A 26,696-nucleotide genomic window follows, 5' to 3' on the forward strand; every position below is an offset into this window, starting at 1 on the left:
TACAAATGGAGCTGTCACTAAACACTGGAGTTTTGATAGAATACACATTTGTTTAACATCTTAAAGATGATCTTTGTTATATAAAAAATAATACCGTTATTTTCTCACAATAATTAATAGTGTAATTACTGTGAGAAAATGTGAACATTTTGGGGAGATTGGGTGCTCAGACTAAAATATAATATAATAAAATAGAATGTTACCGAGTAAATCCTCAACAACAAAAGAAAAACGTTAAGGCAGGTGTTTTTCCTTTTCTCCCTATTTGTTGTGGCCAATGGCAGTTCATTCAATTTGAAAGACAGGTATTTTCTCCATTCCCTAAACAATGTAGGCTCATACAAGTTATGTTATGTAACAGTTTGTACCATTTATTCTGATGTTTCTGTACGCCAAAAGCTAAACATTACTTTAGTCATATACTTTTGTCAAAGTTCAGCGGTGCAATATTTTCCACAAATGCAAATTACTTTTGGTTACAGACCAATTGTGTTTGGTGAAATAATACACTATGAAATTGTTGATAATGCAGACAGGTCAGATATACAGGTAAGGACAAGAGGATTCTAAAATCCCATGAATGTCTCTATAAATGCAAAAGGATTATAAACAATGGGACTAGCAATCTATTGTACCTCATTTCTAGCAATGCGAGTGAAAATGACCGGAAGTTAATGTTAGCAGTACAGAAAGTTTGTCATCAAACTTGGAAAATAACCACAATCGTAGTACATTTCAGCTAACTACTCATCAAACACATAGCATAACCATTACTGTCATTCTATTAATTCAAACGTTTAAATTATCTACGTTTCAAATGATCTACAGTCACTTCACTACTTGATTTCCTGGCCACTGGTCACATTTTTTATGCTAATCCTGTAGGCGCTGGTCCAATGAAATTGTTTATTTTCTAACACTGCTGCATGGAATTATTACATTGTCCTAACCTGTATATTTTCGACCTAGCAAATAAGCATATATGATATACATTGGAATGTTGGAATGTTCTAGAATCTGGACTCAGGGATCCCCTGGAATGGAACCTTCCAATGGAGTGTATATGGCTGAGGAGGGTCTCTGGGGGTGAGGAGAGCACTGGGTCTGGGGCCCTGATGTTATAGAGCTGGATGATGAAGAGGATGAGACGCATGAAGAGGATGAGCGTGGTGCCTGGTACCTGGGAATAAAGAAGAGGGAATACATGTTACGTATTCAGCTGGAAACTTGAGTGTCTTATAATGGATCCTTTCATATGGAATTGTTTTAGCTGCAACAAAGATTGTCACAAAAATGCTGTACCAAGAGTAGGCCTAACATAGCAAATATAGTTGTACATCTATTCTGTTTTGTTGAAACGTGTCAGAAATCAAATTACGATATGCATGGTTCTAAACACTGCCAATTATTTGTAAAGTAGGTAGGACAAATCACCTAACAGTTAATCAGCATATACTGAAGGAACTCTGAGTGTCCTCCTCTACCGTTTTAAATCATCAGGTTACTACAGGTAAATCACCTGGTTATTATAGGTACTGTAACTCACCAGGTTATTACAGGTACTGTAACTCACCAGGTTACTACAGGTAACTCACCTGGTTATTATAGGTACTGTAACTCACCAGGTTACTACAGGTACTGGAACTCACCAGGTTACTACAGGTAATGTAACTCACCAGGTTACTACAGGTAATGTAACTCACCAGGTTACTACAGGTACTGTAACTCACCAGGTTACTACAGGTACTGTAACTCACCAGGTTACTACAGGTACTGTAACTCACCAGGTTACTACAGGTACTGTAACTCACCAGGTTACTACAGGTACTGTAACTCACCAGGTTACTACAGGTACTGTAACTCACCAGGTTACTACAGGTACTGTAACTCACCAGGTTACTACAGGTACTGTAACTCACCAGGTTACTACAGGTACTGTAACTCACCAGGTTACTACAGGTACTGTAACTCACCAGGTTACTACAGGTACTGTAACTCAACAAGTTACTACAGGTACTGTAACTCACCAGGTTACTACAGGTACTGTAACTCACCTGGTTATTATAGGTACTGTAACTCACCAGGTTACTACAGGTACTGGAACTCACCAGGTTACTACAGGTACTGTAACTCACCAGGTTACTACAGGTAATGTAACTCACCAGGTTCCTACAGGTACTGTAACTCACCAGGTTACTACAGGTACTGTAACTCACCAGGTTACTACAGGTACTGTAACTCACCAGGTTACTACAGGTACTGTAACTCACCAGGTTTCTACAGGTACTGTAACTCACCAGGTTACTACAGGTACTGTAACTCACCAGGTTACTACAGGTACTGTAACTCACCAGGTTACTACAGGTACTGTAACTCACCAGGTTACTACAGGTACTGTAACTCACCAGGTTACTACAGGTACTGTAACTCACCAGGTTACTACAGGTACTGTAACTCACCAGGTTACTACAGGTACTGTAACTCACCAGGTTACTACAGGTACTGGAACTCACCAGGTTATTACAGGTACTGTAACTCACCAGGTTATTACAGGTACTGTAACTCACCAGGTTACTACAGGTACTGGAACTCACCAGGTTATTACAGGTACTGTAACTCACCAGGTTATTACAGGTACTGTAACTCACCAGGTTATTACAGGTACTGTAACTCACCAGGTTACTACAGGTAACTCACCAGGTTACTACAGGTACTGTAACTCACCAGGTTATTACAGGTACTGTAACTCACCAGGTTACTACAGGTAAACTCACCTGGTTATTATAGGTACTGTAACTCACCAGGTTATTACAGGTACTGTAACTCACCAGGTTACTACAGGTAACTCACCTGGTTATTATAGGTACTGTAACTCACCAGGTTACTACAGGTACTGGAACTCACCAGGTTACTACAGGTACTGTAACTCACCAGGTTACTACAGGTAATGTAACTCACCAGGTTCCTACAGGTACTGGAACTCACCAGGTTACTACAGGTACTGTAACTCACCAGGTTACTACAGGTACTGTAACTCACCAGGTTACTACAGGTACTGTAACTCACCAGGTTACTACAGGTACTGTAACTCACCAGGTTACTACAGGTACTGTAACTCACCAGGTTACTACAGGTACTGTAACTCACCAGGTTACTACAGGTACTGTAACTCACCAAGTTACTACAGGTACTGTAACTCACCAGGTTACTACAGGTACTGTAACTCACCTGGTTATTATAGGTACTGTAACTCACCAGGTTACTACAGGTACTGTAACTCACCAGGTTACTACAGGTACTGTAACTCACCAGGTTACTACAGGTAATGTAACTCACCAGGTTACTACAGGTACTGGAACTCACCAGGTTACTACAGGTACTGTAACTCACCAGGTTACTACAGGTACTGTAACTCACCAGGTTACTACAGGTACTGTAACTCACCAGGTTACTACAGGTACTGTAACTCACCAGGTTACTACAGGTACTGTAACTCACCAGGTTACTACAGGTACTGTAACTCACCAGGTTACTACAGGTACTGTAACTCACCAGGTTACTACAGGTACTGTAACTCACCAGGTTATTACAGGTACTGTAACTCACCAGGTTACTACAGGTACTGTAACTCACCAGGTTACTACAGGTACTGTAACTCACCAGGCTACTACAGGTAACTCACCAGGTTATTACAGGTACTGTAACTCAACAGGTTACTACAGGTAACTCACCAGGTTATTACAGGTACTGTAACTCACCAGGTTATTACAGGTACTGTAACTCACCAGGTTACTACAGGTACTGTAACTCACCAGGTTATTACAGGTACTGTAACTCACCAGGTTACTACAGGTACTGTAACTCACCAGGTTATTACAGGTACTGTAACTCACCAGGTTACTACAGGTACTGTAACTCACCAGGTTATTACAGGTACTGTAACTCACCAGGTTATTACAGGTACTGTAACTCACCAGGTTATTACAGGTAACTCACCAGGTTACTACAGGTACTGTAACTCACCAGGTTATTACAGGTACTGTAACTCACCAGGTTACTACAGGTAACTCACCAGGTTATTACAGGTACTGTAACTCACCAGGTTAACTACAGGTACTGTAACTCACCAGGTTACTACAGGTACTGTAACTCACCAGGTTACTACAGGTACTGTAACTCACCAGGTTATTACAGGTACTGTAACTCACCAGGTTACTACAGGTACTGTAACTCACCAGGTTACTACAGGTACTGGTTAACTCACCAGGTTATTACAGGTACTGTAACTCACCAGGTTATTACAGGTACTGTAACTCACCAGGTTATTACAGGTACTGTAACTCACCTGGTTATTACAGGCACTGTAACTCACCAGGTTATTACAGGTACTGTAACTCACCAGGTTACTACAGGTACTGTAACTCACCAGGTTACTACAGGTACTGTAAATCCCCTGGTTATTACAGGTACTGTAACTCACCAGGTTACTACAGGTAACTCACCAGGTTACTACAGGTACTGTAACTCACCAGGTTACTACAGGTAACTCACCAGGTTATTACAGGTACTGTAACTCACCTGGTTATTATAGGTACTGTAACTCACCAGGTTCCTACAGGTACTGTAACTCACCAGATTATTACAGGTAATGTCACTCACCAGGTTACTACAGGTACTGTAACTCACCAGGTTATTACAGGTACTGTAACTCACCAGGTTATTACAGGTACTGTAACTCACCAGGTTACTACAGGTACTGTAACTCACCAGGTTACTACAGGTACTGGTAACTCACCAGGTTACTACAGGTACTGTAACTCACCAGGTTACTACAGGTACTGTAACTCACCAGGTTACTACAGGTAACTCACCAGGTTATTACAGGTACTGTAACTCACCAGGTTACTACAGGTACTGTAACTCACCAGGTTACTACAGGTACTGTAACTCACCAGGTTACTACAGGTAACTCACCAGGTTATTACAGGTACTGTAACTCACCAGGTTATACTACACCAGGTTACAGGTACTGTAACTCACCAGGTTACTACAGGTAACTCACCAGGTTACTACAGGTACTGTAACTCACCAGGTTACTACAGGTAACTCACCAGGTTATTACAGGTACTGTAACTCACCAGGTTACTACAGGTACTGTAACTCACCAGGTTACTACAGGTACTGTAACTCACCAGGTTACTACAGGTACTGTAACTCACCAGGTTACTACAGGTACTGTAACTCACCAGGTTACTACAGGTACTGTAACTCACCAGGTTACTACAGGTACTGTAACTCACCAGGTTACTACAGGTACTGTAACTCACCAGGTTATTACAGGTACTGTAACTCACCAGGTTACTACAGGTACTGTAACTCACCAGGTTATTACAGGTACTGTAACTCACCAGGTTACTACAGGTAACTCACCAGGTTATTACAGGTACTGTAACTCACCAGGTTACTACAGGTACTGTAACTCACCAGGTTACTACAGGTACTGTAACTCACCAGGTTACTACAGGTACTGTAACTCACCAGGTTACTACAGGTACTGTAACTCACCAGGTTATTACAGGTACTGTAACTCACCAGGTTACTACAGGTACTGTAACTCACCAGGTTACTACAGGTACTGTAACTCACCAGGTTATTACAGGTACTGTAACTCACCAGGTTACTACAGGTACTGTAACTCACCAGGTTACTACAGGTACTGTAACTCACCAGGTTACTACAGGTAACTCACCAGGTTATTACAGGTACTGTAACTCACCAGGTTACTACAGGTAACTCACCAGGTTACTACAGGTACTGTAACTCACCAGGTTACTACAGGTACTGTAACTCACCAGGTTACTACAGGTACTGTAACTCACCAGGTTATTACAGGTACTGTAACTCACCAGGTTACTACAGGTACTGTAACTCACCAGGTTACTACAGGTAACTCACCAGGTTATTACAGGTACTGTAACTCACCAGGTTATTACAGGTACTGTAACTCACCAGGTTACTACAGGTACTGTAACTCACCAGGTTACTACAGGTACTGTAACTCACCAGGTTACTACAGGTAACTCACCAGGTTATTACAGGTACTGTAACTCAACAGGTTACTACAGGTAACTCACCAGGTTATTACAGGTACTGTAACTCACCAGGTTATTACAGGTACTGTAACTCACCAGGTTACTACAGGTACTGTAACTCACCAGGTTACCAGGTACAGGTACTGTAACTCACCAGGTTACTACAGGTACTGTAACTCACCAGGTTACTACAGGTAACTCACCAGGTTACTACAGGTACTGTAACTCACCAGGTTACTACAGGTAACAGGTACTGTAACTCACCAGGTTATTACAGGTACTGTAACTCACCAGGTTACTACAGGTACTGTAACTCACCAGGTTATTACAGGTACTGTAACTCACCAGGTTATTACAGGTACTGTAACTCACCAGGTTACTACAGGTACTGTAACTCACCAGGTTACTACAGGTACTGTAACTCACCAGGTTACTACAGGTACTGTAACTCACCAGGTTACTACAGGTACTGTAACTCACCAGGTTACTACAGGTACTGTAACTCACCAGGTTATTACAGGTACTGTAACTCACCAGGTTACTACAGGTACTGTAACTCACCAGGTTACTACAGGTACTGTAACTCACCAGGTTACTACAGGTACTGTAACTCACCAGGTTACTACAGGTAACTCACCAGGTTATTACAGGTACTGTAACTCACCAGGTTACTACAGGTACTGTAACTCACCAGGTTACTACAGGTACTGTAACTCACCAGGTTACTACAGGTACTCACCAGGTTAACAGGTACACCAGGTTACTACAGGTACTGTAACTCACCAGGTTACTACAGGTAACTCACCAGGTTACTACAGGTACTGTAACTCACCAGGTTATTACAGGTACTGTAACTCACCAGGTTACTACAGGTACTGTAACTCACCAGGTTATTACAGGTACTGTAACTCACCAGGTTATTACAGGTACTGTAACTCACCAGGTTATTACAGGTACTGTAACTCACCAGGTTATTACAGGTACTGTAACTCACCAGGTTACTACAGGTACTGTAACTCACCAGGTTATTACAGGTACTGTAACTCACCAGGTTATTACAGGTACTGTAACTCACCAGGTTACTACAGGTACTGTAACTCACCAGGTTACTACAGGTACTAACTCACCAGGTTACTACAGGTACTGTAACTCACCAGGTTACTACAGGTACTGTAACTCACCAGGTTACTACAGGTACTGTAACTCACAGGTTACTACAGGTAAACTCACCAGGTTACTACAGGTACTGTAACTCACCAGGTTACTACAGGTAATGTAACTCACCAGGTTACTACAGGTACTGTAACTCACCAGGTTACTACAGGTACTGTAACTCACCAGGTTACTACAGGTACTGTAACTCACCAGGTTACTACAGGTACTGTAACTCACCAGGTTACTACAGGTACTGTAACTCACCAGGTTACTACAGGTACTGTAACTCACCAGGTTATTACAGGTACTGTAACTCACCAGGTTATTACAGGTACTGTAACTCACCAGGTTACTACAGGTACTGTAACTCACCAGGTTACTACAGGTAACTCACCAGGTTACTACAGGTACTGTAACTCACCAGGTTATTACAGGTACTGTAACTCACCAGGTTACTACAGGTACTGTAACTCAACAGGTTACTACAGGTACTGTAACTCACCAGGTTACTACAGGTACTGTAACTCACCAGGTTATTACAGGTACTGTAACTCACCAGGTTATTACAGGTACTGTAACTCACCAGGTTACTACAGGTCCTGGAACTCACCAGGTTATTACAGGTACTGTAACTCAACAGGTTATTACAGGTACTGTAACTCCCCTGGTTATTACAGGTACTGTAACTCACCAGGTTACTACAGGTAACTCACCAGGTTACTACAGGTACTGTAACTCACCAGGTTATTACAGGTACTGTAACTCAACAGGTTACTACAGGTACTGTAACTCACCAGGTTACTACAGGTACTGTAACTCACCAGGTTATTACAGGTACTGTAACTCACCAGGTTACTACAGGTACTGTAACTCACCAGGTTACTACAGGTACTGTAACTCACCAGGTTACTACAGGTACTGTAACTCACCAGGTTATTACAGGTACTGTAACTCACCAGGTTATTACAGGTACTGTAACTCACCAGGTTACTACAGGTACTGTAACTCACCAGGTTATTACAGGTACTGTAACTCACCAGGTTACTACAGGTACTGTAACTCACCAGGTTACTACAGGTACTGTAACTCACCAGGTTATTACAGGTACTGTAACTCACCAGGTTATTACAGGTACTGTAACTCACCAGGTTATTACAGGTACTGTAACTCACCAGGTTATTACAGGTACTGTAACTCACCAGGTTATTACAGGTACTGTAACTCACCAGGTTATTACAGGTACTGTAACTCACCAGGTTATTACAGGTACTGTAACTCACCAGGTTATTACAGGTACTGTAACTCAACAGGTTACTACAGGTACTGTAACTCACCAGGTTACTACAGGTACTGTAACTCACCAGGTTATTACAGGTACTGTAACTCACCAGGTTATTACAGGTACTGTAACTCACCAGGTTATTACAGGTACTGTAACTCACCAGGTTATTACAGGTACTGTAACTCACCAGGTTACTACAGGTACTGTAACTCACCAGGTTATTACAGGTACTGTAACTCACCAGGTTATTACAGGTACTGTAACTCACCAGGTTATTACAGGTACTGTAACTCAACAGGTTACTACAGGTACTGTAACTCACCAGGTTACTACAGGTACTGTAACTCACCAGGTTACTACAGGTACTGTAACTCACCAGGTTATTACAGGTACTGTAACTCAACAGGTTACTACAGGTACTGTAACTCACCAGGTTATTACAGGTACTGTAACTCACCAGGTTACTACAGGTACTGTAACTCACCAGGTTATTACAGGTACTGTAACTCACCAGGTTACTACAGGTACTGTAACTCACCAGGTTATTACAGGTACTGTAACTCACCAGGTTACTACAGGTACTGTAACTCACCAGGTTATTACAGGTACTGTAACTCACCAGGTTATTACAGGTACTGTAACTCACCAGGTTATTACAGGTACTGTAACTCACCAGGTTACTACAGGTACTGTAACTCACCAGGTTACTACAGGTACTGTAACTCACCAGGTTATTACAGGTACTGTAACTCACCAGGTTATTACAGGTACTGTAACTCAACAGGTTATTACAGGTACTGTAACTCACCAGGTTACTACAGGTACTGTAACTCACCAGGTTATTACAGGTACTGTAACTCACCAGGTTACTACAGGTACTGTAACTCACCAGGTTACTACAGGTAACTCACCAGGTTATTACAGGTACTGTAACTCAACAGGTTACTACAGGTACTGTAACTCACCAGGTTACTACAGGTACTGTAACTCACCAGGTTCCTACAGGTACTGTAACTCACCAGGATCGTGACTTCCGGACCCTTCCTGATGCAGTTGTCCTGTCCCTGAATGGGACGTTGGCTAGCAGGTCTCTCCTGGGACTACCGTGACCTCCAAAGTTCTGTTCCAGGTGTGCTCCGTTAAGGTTGAGGTTGTACATGCTGGGTGGGCTCATATCTAGCTCCAGGAGCATCACATTCTCAGCCTACAGAAATAATGAATGAGCGCGAAAGAGAGAGGGAGTTTAATATAATGAACAATGACGATGGAAACCATCTGCAATTGATGATAAATAAATGTGTGGAAAGTGATTTCTTAACACTAATCAGTTCAGTATGTCAATGGCCCTCAATTAGTTTGGAATGACACAATTTCATGCGTACCACATCTAAACCTGCATCACTATACTGAGAGCTTTACCTTTTCTAAAAAAAATACATATTTGTGTGTTTTTGGAATCTGTTCATGTTTTTTTAGGGCCCCCATACCATTTGCCGTTTGGGGTAAGATTCTCAAAAACAAGTGAAATCAAAAAAAGGTGTCTGGACCCTTCTATAACATTCCATTTACATAAGACATTTAGATTCGTAAAAAAAGAAAACTTTTCATTTATGTTCAATCTCAGATATGAAAAAAGTACCATGGATTTAAAAAAAACAAGCATCAACCCACCCGGTATCGACATGGAGCTCCTGCTGTGACAGCCATCTGTGCATATTGGCTGATTGGTCTCTTGTATCCCACCACAGACGTGGGCCTTCGCTTCACCTGATGAGCCGATTTACTGCAATAAGATGTGCAAGGGAGGAAAATCTAGATTAGGAGTTAGTTAAGGAGTGCAAAGAAAATAATAGACAGTATCTTAACGTGACAAAGTAACTTCGATTTCATAAACATGTGAAACATGGAAATAATTGACCCTGTATCATTGATTCTGTACCGATACCCCCAGTATATGGCCTCGCTATTGTTATTTTACTGCTGCTGTTTAATTATTTGTTACTTACATTTTTAATTTAACACTTTTTTGTCTTAACTTCTTAAAGCATTGTTGGTTAAGGGCTTGTAAAGTAAGCATTTCACTGTAAAGGGCTACACCTGTCGTATTCAGTGCATGTGACAAATACACATTTAATTTGGATTTGAATCAAATTGTGACCCTCATCAGTGACATTATTGTAACTGGCTTTGCAGAGCTGTCCTTCCAGCACCACAATGTTTGCCCTGACCACCTATACCTTTATGCAGTGGCTGGCCGATTAGCAGGGCTGTCCTTCCAGCACCACAATGTTTGCCCTGACCACCTATACCTTTATGCAGTGGCTGGCCGATTAGCAGGGCTGTCCTTCCAGCACCACAATGTTTGCCCTGACCACCTATACCTTTATGCAGTGGCTGGCCGATTAGCAGGGCTGTCCTTCTAGCACCACAATGTTTGCCCTGACCACCTATACCTTTATGCAGTGGCTGGCCGATTAGCAGGGCTGTTCTTCCAGCACCAGTCAATAATATATTTGCTACCATTGCAATTCTTAATACTTAATGAATATTAAGCTCATAAGACTAGTATAGAATAGTATAGACTAGCGTAGACTATGTGAACTCACTGACCTTTCGGAAGGAACGAAGGGCCTAAACCTCCACTGGTCCTCGTCACTGTCAAAGTGAAGCCGGTTCATAATTTTGTTCTTATCTTTGGGAGGGATGAAATTCTCAATTAAGAGATACCTGCAGGTAACACATAAAACAACATTATGAAAAGTGAACCAATTGGGGTAGTGTGTCTGTGTTTGTCTGTGTGATTATACGTTATTAAAACTTACTTGAACTTGAGTTCTCTGGTGAGTTCATTCTGTGTCTGCTCAAGCTCCTGTCTAGTAACTACATGCTCATCAATGACATCCCCAATCTCTGCCTTCACCAACTGCAGCTTGGCATACAACTGGATCAACAAGTTAGGAAACACAATAGGAGAGCACAACCATTGAATGTTAATATCCTAATCAAAATAACCAGAAATGAGGGAATAGGGTTTTGTATCAGAACACTGTCTAAAATTCCTTTATATTAAACATAAGGTCATGATAATGATCCCTGATGGGCTTTAGGGATATGGAAGGTTGGAGTCAATTCCATTTAAATTCCAGTCAATTCAGATTTACACTGAAATGTAAATTCTCTTCAATGCTTTTCAATTAGGAAAATTTAGAATTGGAGTTTGGTTTACTTTCTGGATTGACTGGAATTGAAATGGAATAGACCCCAACCCTGCTGGTTAGTAATCCATCTTACCCTCTTTAGCTTCTTGGTCTTGAGATCCACCTCCTGCTGCAGGGAGGAGAAGGTCTCTCTCAGCTCTCCTGTCTCCTCATCCTGAGCCATCACCTGCTGCTGGATCTCCCTCTCCCGTCTTATCTAGATACAAATAAAAAGGACTTTTATTTTCCAGTGTGGGAACTTCCTTTGTGTAGTCGTATTTCACAATAAAGTGAGGCCTAGCCTGCACGCAAACTATACAACATTTTGTTTTTCATATCATAGCTGCACTCCAAGGTGCTGACCAAAATCAAAGGTACGTAAACACAGAGATACTAAACAGTGAATAAACCTGCATGTTCAGTACCAGTCAAAAGTTTGGACACACCTACTCATTCAAGGCTTTTTCTTAATTTTTTATTATTTTCTACATAGAATAAGACATCAAAACTATGAAATAACACGAATAGAATCATGTAGTAACCAAAAAAGTGTTAAACAAATCTAAATATATTTTATATTCTTCAAAGTAGCCAAGCTTTGCTTTTGATGTCTTTCTACAATGTAGAAAATAGTAAAAAAAAATAAAGAAAAATCCTTGAATGAGTAGGTGTGTCCCAAACATTTGACTGGTACTGTACATTGAGAAACATGAAATAATATTGAATTACCACTTTCATCAGGGTCATCAGACACAGCACTATTTGTGTTATAGTAGAGTGATAGCCTAGTTGCTTTTTGCCTTCTCCATGACTCCCTCAATCTATCAAATGAACGTACCCTATTGGTTTGTAGACGATCTCTCACCTGTTCTGCAATCTCTTGCCTCTTCAATTCCAGCATCTTCTGTTGCTCATTAGTGTGGTCAATAATGTTCTTTCCCCCAGCCAATATTTTGCTCTCCATTGCCTGGAGAGAAAGACACATGGCCATATGGATAGCTGATTATTGGAAGGATGGACGCTCTGTATCACCAATAAATAATGTATCATATAAAACATATCAAAATGCACATTATTGTCTCATACAGAAACAGAGAAAATAATGTATTGTCACCTTATATTTCTCAATAATCTTTTCCATAGCTTCCTGTTCCTTCTGCATGTCGTCCATCATCCTTTCCTTTTCCATCTGTTCTTTTTCACCAAATGGCTTCCATTTCTCTCTGGCCCCTGGGCTGCTATGGGTGCTGGTGGGAAAAGCCTTTTTGGGGCTATCATCCACAGAGCTAAATCTATGTATCGGTATTCTGGAGGTTACAGTTTTTTGGGGACTGGCCTCTACAGAGTTATCCATGGAGTTGAATCTCTCTACCCCCCTTTCATCCTCTTCTATCATCTTGCTTTCTTCTTCTTCCTTTATATAGTATTCCTCATTCCGCTTCCATTCTGCTTCCAGTGCCTTCCACAGCTCTGCATCCCTTTCTCTGTGGGCTACATCCTCAACAATCATACTTTTAGTCAGTCTTCTGCTATTCCTCCTTCTCCTCCTCTCCTTCGCCAGCGTCCCTCGCTCCTCCAGCTGGGCCTTCAGGCGGGCAATCTCCTCCTGGAACTCTCTCAGCAGAGCATCCTTTGGATCCTCATTGATTTTGGGTTTGTTCTTTATATTTTTGGCTCGGTTTGCGTACCGTAGGGTGGTCAGGGATTCTTCATAGTGCTTGGACGCTGGTCCCAGAGTGGCTACCATGACTGTCTTAGCATTGCCACCCAGTGAATCCTGGAGTAGACGGGTCAGTTTCGAGTCCCTGTAAGGGATGTGGGTGCTCTTCCCATCCACCAGAGCTGAGATGACATTACCCAGTGCTGAGAGGGACAGGTTGATTTTAGTGGCCTCTTTCAGGCGCTCCCCTTTAGCACCAGTCTTGCTCTGGCGTTCGCTGCCAGCCAGGTCAACCATGTTCAGCTTCCCAACCCGTATGTGGTCCTCTCCATCTGCACCTTTCTCACTGCACTCCACCGTGATCATGAAGATGGCATGGGACCGCGAGCTACGTTCGTTCATATTGGTGAACCCCACAGACCTGGACTCATCTCCTATGTTCATGACATGTTCGAGCTCCATCACATTCTTGGTGACAACCGAAGACAGATCTTTGACATAAACCCCTGAATCTGGGTTCTCTTTGAGATCTAGTTTCTTGTTGTCTTTACATAACAGATCCCTGACCTCCTCCCGATAGATTTCTAGATAGGATGCCCTCACTAAATATTGCTGATTCTGAGACCTGGAGATCTGTGTAAAAATGTGGTTAAATGAATTTGGGATGATCCCCCTTTCATTGTCTGTGGGCATACCTAGCATCGTGTATGTTTTACCTGTCCCAGTCTGTCCATATGCGAATATCGTACCATTGAATCCTTGTAACACGGAATCTACAAGAGGTCTGACTGTATCGTCATAAATATCGCTCTGTTTCGACTCAAAGTCGTAGACCGCATCAAAGGTGAATGATTTCATGACTTCTTCAGGTGACGCCCTCGGGTTCCTCAATGTGATCTGGCCCAGTTTTGAATTCACATCCAATATGTTATCGTTGTCCATAGTCTCCTCTCTCCTGTTAAAAGGGCGGCATCGCACCACCACCTTTACCGCTTCGCACGGTTTCGGTCTCGACATATTTATTCCTTTGATCCTTGACCATAAAAATGGATTTCTCCGCAACACAATTAAAAGCCACTGTATCTGTTAATCGCGCATCATGACTCATGTTGCCCCTCTTTCTCGAAGCATCCTCCGCCGAGCGGTACCCAGGTAAGCCAATTCATAGCTTTCGCAGAAAATGGTAACATTCTGTACTTGGGCACACCTAATCACACGGACATAGCCTATACCACGTAGACTACATGTACTTCCTCCGACTGATGAATATCCTTGATCCTGGCAACCATAACTGTCTCCACCCTTAATCCGCACGCACCGCACCAAGGCTACATGATACAAAGGATGCTGCGCCACCACTGCTAGAAAACACTGCCGTCAGCCAGCCAGCCCACATCCCCAGTACACACCCTTCTCTCTGCTGCAGACAATAGGAACAAGGCATGTGACCAACAAAACGAATTGGATTAAAGCGAAACCTTGTAAACAGGTGTAGCCTAATGCAATTATTTAATACATGTGATTTAATAGGCATAACAAATTAACCGATTAGCACAAAATGTTCATTCATTGAAAACAACGAATATACATAAGGCATGTGAATGTACTTCAATATCATTATTTATTAATTTACTGGCTCTAAATATTAAATACATCACTGCCCAAACCATGGCATAAAGACCAAAAAAATCATAAATGTAAAAAAAAAAGAAACATTCACCTCAGATGAATAAACATGACTGAACAGCCCAAGACTGGTCACTTATGAAAGCTGAAATGGCACCCTATGTAGTGATCCTGGTCAAGAAGAGTCCACTTTTGAGATGAAGACATGGATTTAAATTTACATTGAGAAGACTAGGATTGCCAGATGGGTCTACACCTGCCTCGGATGGATATTACAGCAGAATATTATCAAAAAGGGAACTTTCAAATCATGTTAAAACATAAAAATAAAATAAAAACACCCCCCAAAAAAAGAACTGTTAGTTATGAACTTGAAACATTTTGTGATTTGTAAAAACAGGCCCCTCATGATATCTCTTCTGCAAACTTTAAAGAAATAAGCATTGAGCTTAAGTTAACAGACAAATACACAGCCTAGGCACATTCTAATGGCAGCCTGCTATTAGATGGTATCAGTAGATGATGAAAGTCACTTGTGGAATCGCTTGTTGGAGTCCTTGGCATGATCCAGCAGTAGCTGACAGGGGGTGAAGTGGTTGCCGTAAACCTCCTCATACCTCCTCATCTTCTCTACTAGCTTATCGGCACCGAAGGTATCCACAAACCGGAAAGGACCTGAACAGAGAAGGTTAAAACAACATTTGTAGGATTCAATCTTTCAAAAGGACAAATAATGATAGCACGATATCAGATAGCTGTCTAAAATACAGAAATTCGATAAATCAAATTTAGTCAATTCCAGTTGCAAACTGGAATGGACTAAACAGGGAAGTTGAAAGAAAAGTCCTAATTGTAGCATAACAAAAAGGCTGTGCCTGCTGTTAAACCTGAAAAGAGTTCAGCAACGCATGAGAATGTCATTAGAGCCATTTATGCTCATGTCATGTGATCATCCTGTATGTGTGGCTGGATCAGCTGGTAAAAGGTCATGGGTTCAATTTCCACAGTGATTAGATACATAGCAAAAATGTATGCAGTCAATGCACTGCAAGTGGCATATAGTATAAGACCAGTGGAGGCTGCTGAAGGGAGGACAGCTTATAATAAATGGCCAGAATGGAGTAAATGGAATCAAACATGGTTTTCATGTTTGATGCCATTCCATTCACTCCATTCTAACCATTATTTTGAGCCGTCTAGAGAAGGAACATTTAAGCTCCACTGCTGATTTTCATTCTTGTCCTTTAGTCAGGGACCAACTTAGACCTGGAACACTGGTTGGTGCAATTCATCATCAGAATTAATTATAGAACAGCAACCCAGCAGTACTCCGTCCGGACCTCCAGACTCATTTCAATACCCTTGCTATAGAGTTAATCCCTACCTCCAAGGCAGGGGGGGAATCCCAGTCCGAACACAGCGCCTATATCTCCCTCTACGGGGCCGTTCAGGATCCCCTCCTGCAGACACATCACTGCCTCGTTCACGAACCGCGAGACCAGACGGTACTGGACATCAGAGTCTGAAGACCTGGAGAAAAAAGACCCAGACGGTTAAGTGGTGGTGTGGAGAGTAGATGATCCTGTGTGGCTCAGTTGGTAAGAGGGTTGAGCTAGCAAATGCCATTCCCACTGGGATCACACACACAAAACATGTATGCATTCACTGTACTGCAAGTCACTTTAGAGGAGACATTTCCACTGTGGTTGCGACTTACACTGAAGGGTTTGGTGTCAATTTGAATTTTTCCAGGAGGTCGTCAATATCGGGGTTGACATCTTTGCTTTTGAGTCCTGGCGTATACACGTAGCAGCCCTTTCCTGATTTGCGGCCTGTTGATGGAAAATACTTCTAATTGGGTATCAGATAAAACCAATGAGGATCATGCACTTCCCATTACATAATTTCTCTCCCAAAATTTCCTTCATTCTTCACATACTCTCCTTCTCAAACCTCATTGGTGGAGAAGTTCCAAAGTTCCGCCCCTCTTACCTTCTCCAATGTATTAAGAAAGCAAGATGAAGGGATGCAAGAAATCGAGGGAAGTTTAAAACATTTTGAAAGAGCCTTAGTCTCAAAGTCCTAGAAACAAGAATTTACCCTTGAATCCTCTCTCCACCATGGTCTTCAGCACGTCAACGTTTCCACCGCCGAACCTGGATCCGAATGCTTTGCCGAGGTCCTCAGCCACATGGGCAGCCACGTCAATGCCCACCTCATCAGCCAGTGTAGCTGCACCCACTGGGAACCCAAAACCTGTGGTCAGGGCGTCCAACTTCTTGGGATTAACACCCTCCTGAGAACACACACAGCACAGAAATACAGGTCCATTATTTGAGTTTTTGGAGACAATACCCACGCCATTCCAACATTGTAGATGAAGAGACAGTGCATGTGACAACACTAACCTGTAGCACTCGCACTGCCTCAGCTAACATAGGAGCCAGACACCTGGTGGTGTAGAACCCAGGTCCATCCTGCAAACAAGCACAAGTTATTATAGGCCCATGAAAAGCACTAGAGTATAAACTATATCAAATTCATGTATTAGTGTCGTTATGTTGATCAACAAGCTAAGGGAGAACATGGGAAGTGGGCACTGAGCAGAAGCGCACTCACTCCGACAACGATGATGACTTTCCCCTGCTTCAGGCCTACAGCAACAGCAGAGGCAGTGGTGTCTTTAGAGGTCTTATCGGTCGTGATGATCTCCAACAGCTGCATCTTGTCCACTGGAGAGAAGTAGTGCATACCAATAACCTACAGGAATAGAAAATACAACTATTTATTGCAATGGCTCCAGTTATACAGGCAAAACTATGTGGTGGCCTTGTGGTTAGTGTCCGCCCAGAGATTGGGGGACAGGAGGACCTGCCTTCTCTCTGCTTGGCACTCCGTATTAAAGGGATTTTGGCAATGAGGCACTTCATCTACTGCCCTAGAGTCAGATTAACTAGTGGATAAATGTTTGTCTCGGTGTCCACTATGAAGGAAGTTAGAGGAAGTTTCGCGAGCCAATGCTAACTAGCATTAGCACAATGGCGAAGTCGACAGATATCTGCTAGCAGATACCAGAGACTTCCAGTCATTATGCTAACCCTAGTTAGCAATTGCGCTAGCTAGCAACTTTCTTCAAACTGCCCGCATAGACATACAAATGGTATCTACAAGTTCACCCAACTCTGGGGAAATAGACAAAATCCCAAAGTATCCCTTTAAGGAGGTGATTGGGGGTAAGGCCCTGAAACAGACTAGCATCCTGTCCAGGAGATGTACTTGTACATCAAGCTGCCTCACGTAACAGAAACAGGAGATTGACTGCTGCCTCTATGGGATGTTCTGGCTTGGACAAGGCTTACTTATACAGAGAGAATAACCAGCCCAAAGCACACAAAACATGTAGCCTGAGAGGTTATTGTGGACAAAGGGATTCTGGTGAGTGGTTTGAATCTGGCTTGAAGGAGCAAAAAGGCCTTCTTTAACAGGAATGTTAATCCCATTGAACTCTTACTAAACCTACCTTTTCTGGCCTCATGCTAGCAGCAGCAATATCTTTGATGGGGAGAGCAGACGTGTTGGTGGCAAATATACAGTGAGGTGGAATCACCTGTAATCAGAAAAAAAAAAAATTTAGAACAATGTTTTCCAATAAGAAACACTTATTTTAGTTTTGTATTAGAAAAAGCTTTCTGTTGTTTGCCCTAATTTTACAATTCTGCACTACTTACAGCTTCCACCTCCTTGATGACGCGGTGTTTGATGTTTATGTCCTCAAACACAGCTTCGATGACCATGTCAGCCTTCTCAAAACCACTGTAGTCCAACTGGCCAGTTAAACTGGACAGTGTGGAGTCCCTCTCAAATGACGTGATGGCCTTCTTTTTGATTTTGTCATTGAGGCTGGTGATGAAAGTGAGGGCAGGTTTAATCTCTGTACTAGCTACCCAATCAACATTTATGTTAAGTCTGTCGAGAGAGAAATTAGGGCAGGTTCAACAATATTTAGTTTCTTCTTTATCAACAACTCCAGCTATGCTTTAAGGGTCAGATCCCCAGATTAAGCCTAGTCCTGGACTAAAATGGAAACCGTTCCTAGGAGTTTAACCCCCAATATGCCAGACAGCCAGGAGATTGTCTAGCTGAAATAGTCAATAGCTAATTAGTGGTGCGCTATTCGTCTTTCTGTATAGACCGACAGCATCTTCTGGTGCTTCATTATATATTCTGATTGACTGGCTTGTTCTTGTTTCAGGAAACTAAATAATACATTAAATCAGATAATATGTGTGGCCATTACAACAAATCAAAGACTTCTGACCAAATACATAGTAACTGCACCTTGCCTTTGTGGGGCAGTAATGCACCCTGGTAAACCCACCCTTTGTAGACCTGCTGCTGACCCCTGCTCAACCCTTCCACGGTGGTGTCCTTCAGGACAGTGTGGATGCCCTTGTCCACAGTCACCTGGGCAATGCCTGCACCCATCAGACCTGCCCCCAAGATAGCCAGGTTCCTGGTGGATGCAGAATGAAGAAACAGGCTGTTACAATAGAATGGAATTATTGTCCACCAAGGATTCCCACCCCCCAAATAATTGTTTGTACCATATCTCCAGTTACAAGGTTAATGCCATGACCTCTTTAATAATAAAATCAGCATAAGTGGTTTGATCTTCAATAAACTCAATCATCTGACCAGTATTACAATATTTGTAATAAGGTTTGCATTTTTCACTGATTGAAACATGAAAATAGCTATTTAACTGGTTTTGGGTCAAAGGTCATCACTTACTTGACCGGTCTCTCAGGGACTCCAAAGCGGTTCTTCTTGCATGCCACTTGGCCATGGTAAAGTCCAATCAGGGCATTTGATTCAGAAGTCATTGCCAGTTTGCCAAAGTTCTGTAAAGAATGAATAAGAAAGATAAAACAGTGACTGAAAGAAACCATGTTCCATACAAAACCATTACATTTACTGATAAGCATATGACTCAGAAATCTGTTTAACTCCATGTATATTCTCTGACCTGTGCTTCTGCCAAATAGCCAGAATCTGAGCCCTGTTCCAAGCCAGCCTTCACACTCTGAGGGCGAGAGAGGAACAAATAGAAATATTTTTCAATAGAACCATGAGAGAGAAGTTTCATCTGAAGCTCTGTGTCCATTTTTTGCAAAATTGCTGCCAATTCGTATACTTCACTCACTAAAAATCATCATTAAATGGATAAGTAGATATGTCAAAGTCCTACCTCAATGATTTTCAAGGGGGCAGGATACAGTCCTTTGCTCATCTTCATGACTTTGCCATTAACATTTTTGTAGATCTGTTGCCGCACAAACGCAATGCCCATTACGTAGTCTTGGACTTCTGCAGAGGAAGGAGACAAAAACAAAAAAGGTTGTGTACATGCATAAAGACAAGGACTGAAAGTGTGATGTAACATAATGGTAAAAGGTTGTGTACATGCATAAAGACAAGGACTGAAAGTGTGATGTAACATAATGGTAAAAGGTTGTGTACATGCATAAAGACAAGGACTGAAAGTGTGATGTAACATAATGGTAAAATGTTGTGTACATGCATAAAGACAAGGACTGAAAGTGTGTTGTAACATAATGGTAAAAGGTTGTGTACATGCATAAAGACAAGGACTGAAAGTGTGATGTAACATAATGGTAAAAGGTTGTGTACATGCATAAAGACAAGGACTGACAGTGTGATGTAACATAATGGTAAAAGGTTGTGTACATGCATAAAGACAAGGACTGAAAGTGTGATGTAACATAATGGTAAAAGGTTGTGTACATGCATAAAGACAAGGACTGAAAGTGTGATGTAACATAATGGTAAAAGGTTGTGTACATGCATAAAGACAAGGACTGACAGTGTGATGTAACATAATGGTAAAAGGTTGTGTACATGCATAAAGACAAGGACTGAAAGTGTGATGTAACATAATGGTAAAAGGTTGTGTACATGCATAAAGACAAGGACTGAAAGTGTGATGTAACATAATGGTAAAAGGTTGAAAAACAACCAACATGAGAAGCTTACAATTCAAAACCTGCCTTCATATTATATATATAGCAGAGTCTGTTTTTTTTGCACTATACCAAGAGCACTGTATATCTATCTACATGGTATTGGCCTCTAATACGCAAATACTTACTCTGCATCATGCCTTTCTTCTTGGTGAGCAAGATCTTCTTGTGGACAATTCCTCTGGCACACTGTATGGCAACCTCCTCCAGGTACTCAATAGTCCTCTCCTCTGGACTCTTCAATCCAGGTCCTGGAATATCAAAGAGGGGGCTCAATAAGCAGCAGTTAAGACACCTTCACTGACGGCATCTAACCTGGAAACAATTTCCAGCTATTGTAATCTCAGAACATTCTTTGAATACTGGTATGCTCTTATCAGTAACTTTTATTGATTATAATATTGATTGCATTAGTGCAGTGGTTACTATACCTAGTGGGTCCACTAGCTGATGGACCAGACCCATCTTCTTGGCTTTGTCTGCCTTGATGTTTCTTCCTGTCAGCATCATGTCAAAGGCACCAGGAATACCGACCTGAAGACAACATTTTACACTACTAAGACAGCATTCCATTTATTTATTTTTAACTGCTGACAACAAAATCAAGGAAATTAAACACTACTACTACAACAGGCAAAGAGTGCTGCAAATCAGATCAATGTATTAAAGAATACTGTAGCATTCTGCAGTACAGTCAGTGTGCATACTGTAGTGACTGAGTTTCACTCTACCAATATCACTGAAACACAACACTGACCAAAAATAAACAACATGTAGGGTTGGTCCCATGTTTCATGAGTCAAAATAAAAGATCCCAGAAATGTCACAAATTGTTTGCATCTCCATTAGTGAGCATTTCTCCTTTGCCAAGTTCCAGCCACCTGACAGGTGTGGCATATCAAGAACCTGATTAAACAGGTGCACCTTGTGCGGGCGACAATAAAAGGCAACTAGAATGTGCAGTTTCACACGACACAATGTCAGATGTCTCAAGTTGAGGGAGCGTGCAATTGGCCTGCTGACTGCAGGAATGTCCACCAGAGCGGTTGCCAGAGAATTGAATGTTAATTTCTCTACCACAAACCAACTCGAACGTTGTTTTAGATCATTTGGCAGTACGTCCAACCGGCCTCACAAAACCTCAGACTACGTGTAACCAGGCCAGCCCAAGACCTCCACAGCAGTCTTCTTCACCTGCAGGATCGTCTGAGACCAGCCAGCCAGACAGCTGATGAAACTGGGTTTGCACAACCAAATAATTTCTGTACAACCTATCAGAAACCATCTCAGAGAAGCTCATCTGCGTGCTCGTCATCCTCACCAGGGTGTTGACCTGAATGCAGTTCGGCGTTGTAACAGACTTCAGTAGGCAAATGCTCACCTTCAATGGTACACTGGCACGCTGGAGAAATGTGCTCTTCACGGGTGAATCCCGGTTTCAACTGTACCGGGCAGATAGCGTGTATGCAGTCGTGTGGGTGAGCAGTTTACTGACGTCAACGTTGTGAACCACGGTGGTGGTGGTGTTGGGGTTATGGTATAGGCAGGCATAAGCTACGGACAACGAACACAATTGCATTTTAACGATGGCAATTTGATTGTACAGAGATACCATGAGATCCTGAGGCCCCATTGTTGTGCCATTCATCCCCCACCATCACCTCATGTTTCAGCATGATAATGCACAGCCCCATGCCGCAAAGATGGTTTACTGTGCTGTTCAGGTAGGGTTTCTGAATGTATAAAGTATTTTCCCAGATACTGACCATCTTAGGGAGTCTCTGTGTTCCTCCAGCTCCAGGTAGAAGACCAAGCATCACCTCAGGGGTTCCCAGCACTGTCTTCTTACTCTTAGTAGCAACTCTGTACTGGCAGGCGATGGCAAACTAAAGACACAACACATTGAAACATAACGTTAAGAAAATCAATAACTTTGAAAGAAAGTCAAATGACTTGTTGCCCGAGATTATTTTGTCTAGTATTACTCAGTATCGTAACAAATTACAAGGTAAAATTGTGGGACTTGCTTTAGCTCTTTAAAAGTATTTTTTGTGGTAGTGGAATAAGTGTTCTGATTATAGATTTTAAAAGCAGACTAAGATTCCATACATTGTAGGGAAAGTGGTCAACATTTTAACACAAAATGTGAAGGGATATTTTGGCAATGAAGCCCTTTACTTACCCAGAGTTAGATGAACTTGTGGATACCTTTTGTGCAGTTTGAAGGAAGTTGCTTGCTAGATGTTACCATAGACATCAGGTCATTGTGCTAATGCTAGTTAGCATTGGCTCACGAAACTACCTCCAACTTCCTTCATACAGGATGCAGAGACATGACAATGGTTTCCACAAGTTGATCTGACTCCGGGGAAATAAAGGGCTTCATTGCCTAATTCCTGAAGTATGGTTTTTTAAAAAAGTAGCCCTTTAAAAAGGTTAGATTAAATGTAGTTGATGCAGTTACTAAAACGGCTATCTTTTGATCAGTAGAATATTGTTCTGTTCCGATTTAAGATTTGAATAGCAGAGAAGTAGACCAAGATGTCATGCCCTCTAAGTATTTGTCTACGTTGTTGGGAAAGTGGTCAGAAGCCAGTGTCAAGTCACAATAGGCCTTTTCACACTGCTTTGTCCTTAGCCCCAGGCTGTCCTTAGCCCCAGGCTGTCCTTAGCCCCAGGCTGTCCTTAGCCCCAGGCTGTCCTTAGCCCCAGGCTGTGCTATGAAGCCTTGGCAATTTGCTGAGGCAACATTACAGCAACATTTTAAAATTACGTTTCTAACGGAGTAGCATGCCAAATAAAAAATCTATAGTATGACAGATTTAAACTGGGACGTTTGCTGTTGCAAGTCGCTTAGAATTGTATTTTTTCAATAATGGTGATTTTATGTATTAGTGTAAAGGAAGTAATTTTGTTCACCTCTAAGCCGCCTCCTAAGCAGGAGCCGTTGATGGCCGCAACAATGGGCTTGGGCGATTTCTCAATCCTCTCAAACATCTTCTGTCCCTCCTGAGATAGCTTTGTGACCTCCTCAGAGGTGTTACAGGCCTGGATCATGCTGCAAAAGAGAGGACAGACAGTAGTGGGGGGAGGGACATGGAAATTAGGACCCTAGAACACCCAAACCTTGCATAGTGGTGAAATGCACTACGCTAGACTGATATGCAACATTGAGAATCATGTAAACCTGAACTAGGTTCTACTTTCTAACATGAGTACAGCATTTTAATTACACAGCATGTAAGCCAAGGTGGCACCAAATATTAACAGTTATATCATATAATGTGAAAGGTGTGACTGACTTGATGTCAGCTCCTGCAATGAAGCAGCCAGGCTTGGAGGAGATGAGGACAGCACTCTGGACTGCATCGTTGGCCAAGACCTCATTAAATACTTCTATCATCTCATTTTGCATCTGGACCGACAGAGTGTTGACCTGCAAAAACATAGATAGACATACAATACTGGGGCCTCCTGAGTGGTGCAGCGGTCTAACACGGAACCCAAACCGGCTGCACGCGCCATCGTGCATACATTTATTTTGTTCCCCTAAACCTAACACGAAACGCAGGTTAAAATACCAAAACAAACGACAATTTGGGGACAGGTCAAAAAGCATTAAACATGTATGGCAATTTAGCTAGGTAGCTTGCTAGCTAATTTGTCCTGGGATATAAACATTGAGTTGTTATTTTACCTGAAATGCACAAGGTCTTCTACTTCGACAATTAATCCACACATAAAACGGCCAACCAAATCGTTTCTCGTTCTCTCCTCCTTCCAGGCTTTTTCATCTTTGAACTTATATGGTGATTGGCATCTACACTTTTACCACGACAGTCCGGCAAAACATTTAGTCTTTCAATCCCCCACGTGGGTATAACCAATGAGGAAATGGCACGTGGGTACATGCTTCTATAAACCAATGAGGAGATGGGAGAGGCGAGACTTTCCTGCGCGATCTGCGTCAGAAATAGAAAGGAGCTCTATATTATAGCCCTTGGCATCGCAGACGCCCGTTGGGGTGCGAGAGCAGTGGGGGTGCAATAATTGAATAAAATGAATTTCTAAATTTATTTTGCGTCGCATGCGAAGTGTCCGGTCTGGTCAGCATGTAAGGTGCTGCATTGCAGTGCTTGAGGGGTCACTACAGACACGGGTTCAATCCCATTTATAAATACATTTGATAGATTGAAATTTGATTGGTACTGTACATGGAACATTTATTTTTAAATAAATTACCTTAGAATTTGGGTCATTCATCCGAATGACCGCCACATCCTCTTTCACTTCATAGTTGACATGGGTTCGGGCTAAGAAGAAAGAGATCAAATGAACTCCATACTTCTATTTTATAATCAAGTTATTATCACAAGTAGTCGTTCAACTTACCGGACATGGCAAGGGCAACTGAAAAGGTACGGCATGAGATGCCTAAAAACACAAAATAAGAAAATAAGAAGAGGGTTAATGTTAACTAAATTCAATACATTAGCTACTGATAAGGTGCTAGCTAGCAAAAACTAGCTAAGGTTGAGGGGGTGTGTCTCTGTAGGGAGTGAAATATTTAGGCCACGCTTTATTTATTCTAGGCCTGGGTCTGCAACAGATAACTCATGACAAGTGTTGATGACGAGCCTTGTGGGGGGGGGGGTTGTCTGACCTCAAAGACAGACACTGAACTTTCACCTAGATCCCCGGTCTACGTAGCAAATTAGACAATGACAACTGGGCATCTAATGTAAAGTGTAGATGTATCAAGAAAACAATTCAATTGAATGGAAAGTTTGATTTTAGCGATGAGTGGGTGTTCATATCTAGACTAATATTAACTAAGTTAGTTAACTTAATTCATGTGACGTAGCTAGTGTGCTCACTCGGTGAAAGTTCACTCGCATCGGTTAACTGCTAACTATCTAGCCATCTTAACCTTAGTTAATGAATTACAAATAGGGAGCTAAAGCCAGATGTGTGTACCAGTAAAGTTGCGTTGCTAAATTAGTTAGTAAGCTGTGTTAGCTAGCTACCGGTAGACTTCTGACAGCGAAGTTAACGTTTGCTAGCCAAGTTAGCTGCACCATTAGCACTAGCTAGCATCTCAGACAGTACAAAATGTGGCTGAACAATCGAATAACATTTGACTTTGTCATCAATTGCACACACTTCAACACAATTTTACCTGAGAGGACATATCTCCTTGCTGTAATTCTGGACAGCGCACCCAGGGCTCGAACACCAGCCATTTTAGGAGGTCAAGAACACCGAAACAACCTGACTGCTGACAACCAATGATTTATAGATACACTAGATGACCGAATAAGGGGGCGCAGTGTTAAAGACACCATGTCTCCATCTTGGCACTCCCCCACGTTGTAAAAAAAATAATTTGGATGCTAGAGAAATGCATTTCTTAATTTCTACATTCGTTTTTGCCACATTTATTTTTTTACAGACACATTCATCTATACTTTTAAATTATATTATGTGAGCTGAACATAAATATATATATAAGCATTTTCCTTTAATTATATATTTTTAGAAATGAATAATGTTACTGTCGCCACTACAACAACAAAAATAGCTAAATACATTTAATTTTTGTATTTGAAACATTTAATTAAAATACTGTAGAATTCCATTCGT

General features: G+C 41.9%; 2 protein-coding genes and 1 long non-coding RNA gene across 5 annotated transcripts; 1 reads left to right on the top strand and 2 right to left on the bottom strand.

The window, feature by feature from the left end:
• Positions 1–324: 324 nt before the first annotated feature.
• On the bottom strand, positions 325–14,834 carry LOC118378686 (kinesin-like protein KIF3B). The gene is made up of 8 exons (XM_052496608.1): positions 12,841–14,834; positions 12,592–12,693; positions 11,821–11,943; positions 11,352–11,470; positions 11,140–11,256; positions 10,201–10,312; positions 9,549–9,733; positions 325–1,180 (listed from the first exon to the last, which is right to left on the bottom strand). Exons 1-8 carry the CDS (start codon positions 14,401–14,403, stop codon positions 1,024–1,026), a joined length of 2,478 nt encoding a protein of 825 aa, XP_052352568.1. The 5' UTR covers positions 14,404–14,834; the 3' UTR covers positions 325–1,023.
• On the top strand, positions 6,059–9,491 carry LOC127915871 (uncharacterized). 3 transcript variants are annotated; one of them, XR_008092651.1, is made up of 3 exons: positions 6,059–6,115; positions 7,964–8,032; positions 9,432–9,491. It is a non-coding gene; the product is annotated as an uncharacterized LOC127915871 (long non-coding RNA). The 3 variants fall into 3 exon arrangements; XR_008092653.1 differs by lacking the exon at positions 9,432–9,491 and adding an exon at positions 8,784–8,848 and having other exon boundaries at positions 7,964–8,027; XR_008092652.1 differs by lacking the exon at positions 9,432–9,491 and adding an exon at positions 8,514–8,578 and having other exon boundaries at positions 7,964–8,027.
• A 154-nt stretch (positions 14,835–14,988) lies between the features above and the next one.
• LOC118378687 (trifunctional enzyme subunit alpha, mitochondrial-like) lies at positions 14,989–26,386 on the bottom strand. The gene is made up of 20 exons (XM_035765668.2): positions 26,233–26,386; positions 25,446–25,487; positions 25,296–25,366; positions 24,356–24,489; positions 23,973–24,111; positions 22,820–22,939; positions 21,485–21,587; positions 21,182–21,304; positions 20,261–20,379; positions 20,039–20,095; positions 19,804–19,913; positions 19,391–19,525; positions 18,741–18,912; positions 18,533–18,619; positions 17,632–17,772; positions 17,421–17,489; positions 17,113–17,308; positions 16,730–16,844; positions 16,397–16,542; positions 14,989–15,687 (listed from the first exon to the last, which is right to left on the bottom strand). The coding sequence occupies exons 1-20, from the start codon at positions 26,294–26,296 to the stop codon at positions 15,542–15,544; spliced, it is 2,289 nt and encodes a 762-aa protein (XP_035621561.1). The 5' UTR covers positions 26,297–26,386; the 3' UTR covers positions 14,989–15,541.
• Between the last annotated feature and the right edge of the window lie 310 nt (positions 26,387–26,696).

The sequence above is a fragment of the Oncorhynchus keta genome, chromosome 35 (assembly GCF_023373465.1).
Source record: "Oncorhynchus keta strain PuntledgeMale-10-30-2019 chromosome 35, Oket_V2, whole genome shotgun sequence".
Lineage (NCBI taxonomy): Eukaryota > Metazoa > Chordata > Actinopteri > Salmoniformes > Salmonidae > Oncorhynchus > Oncorhynchus keta.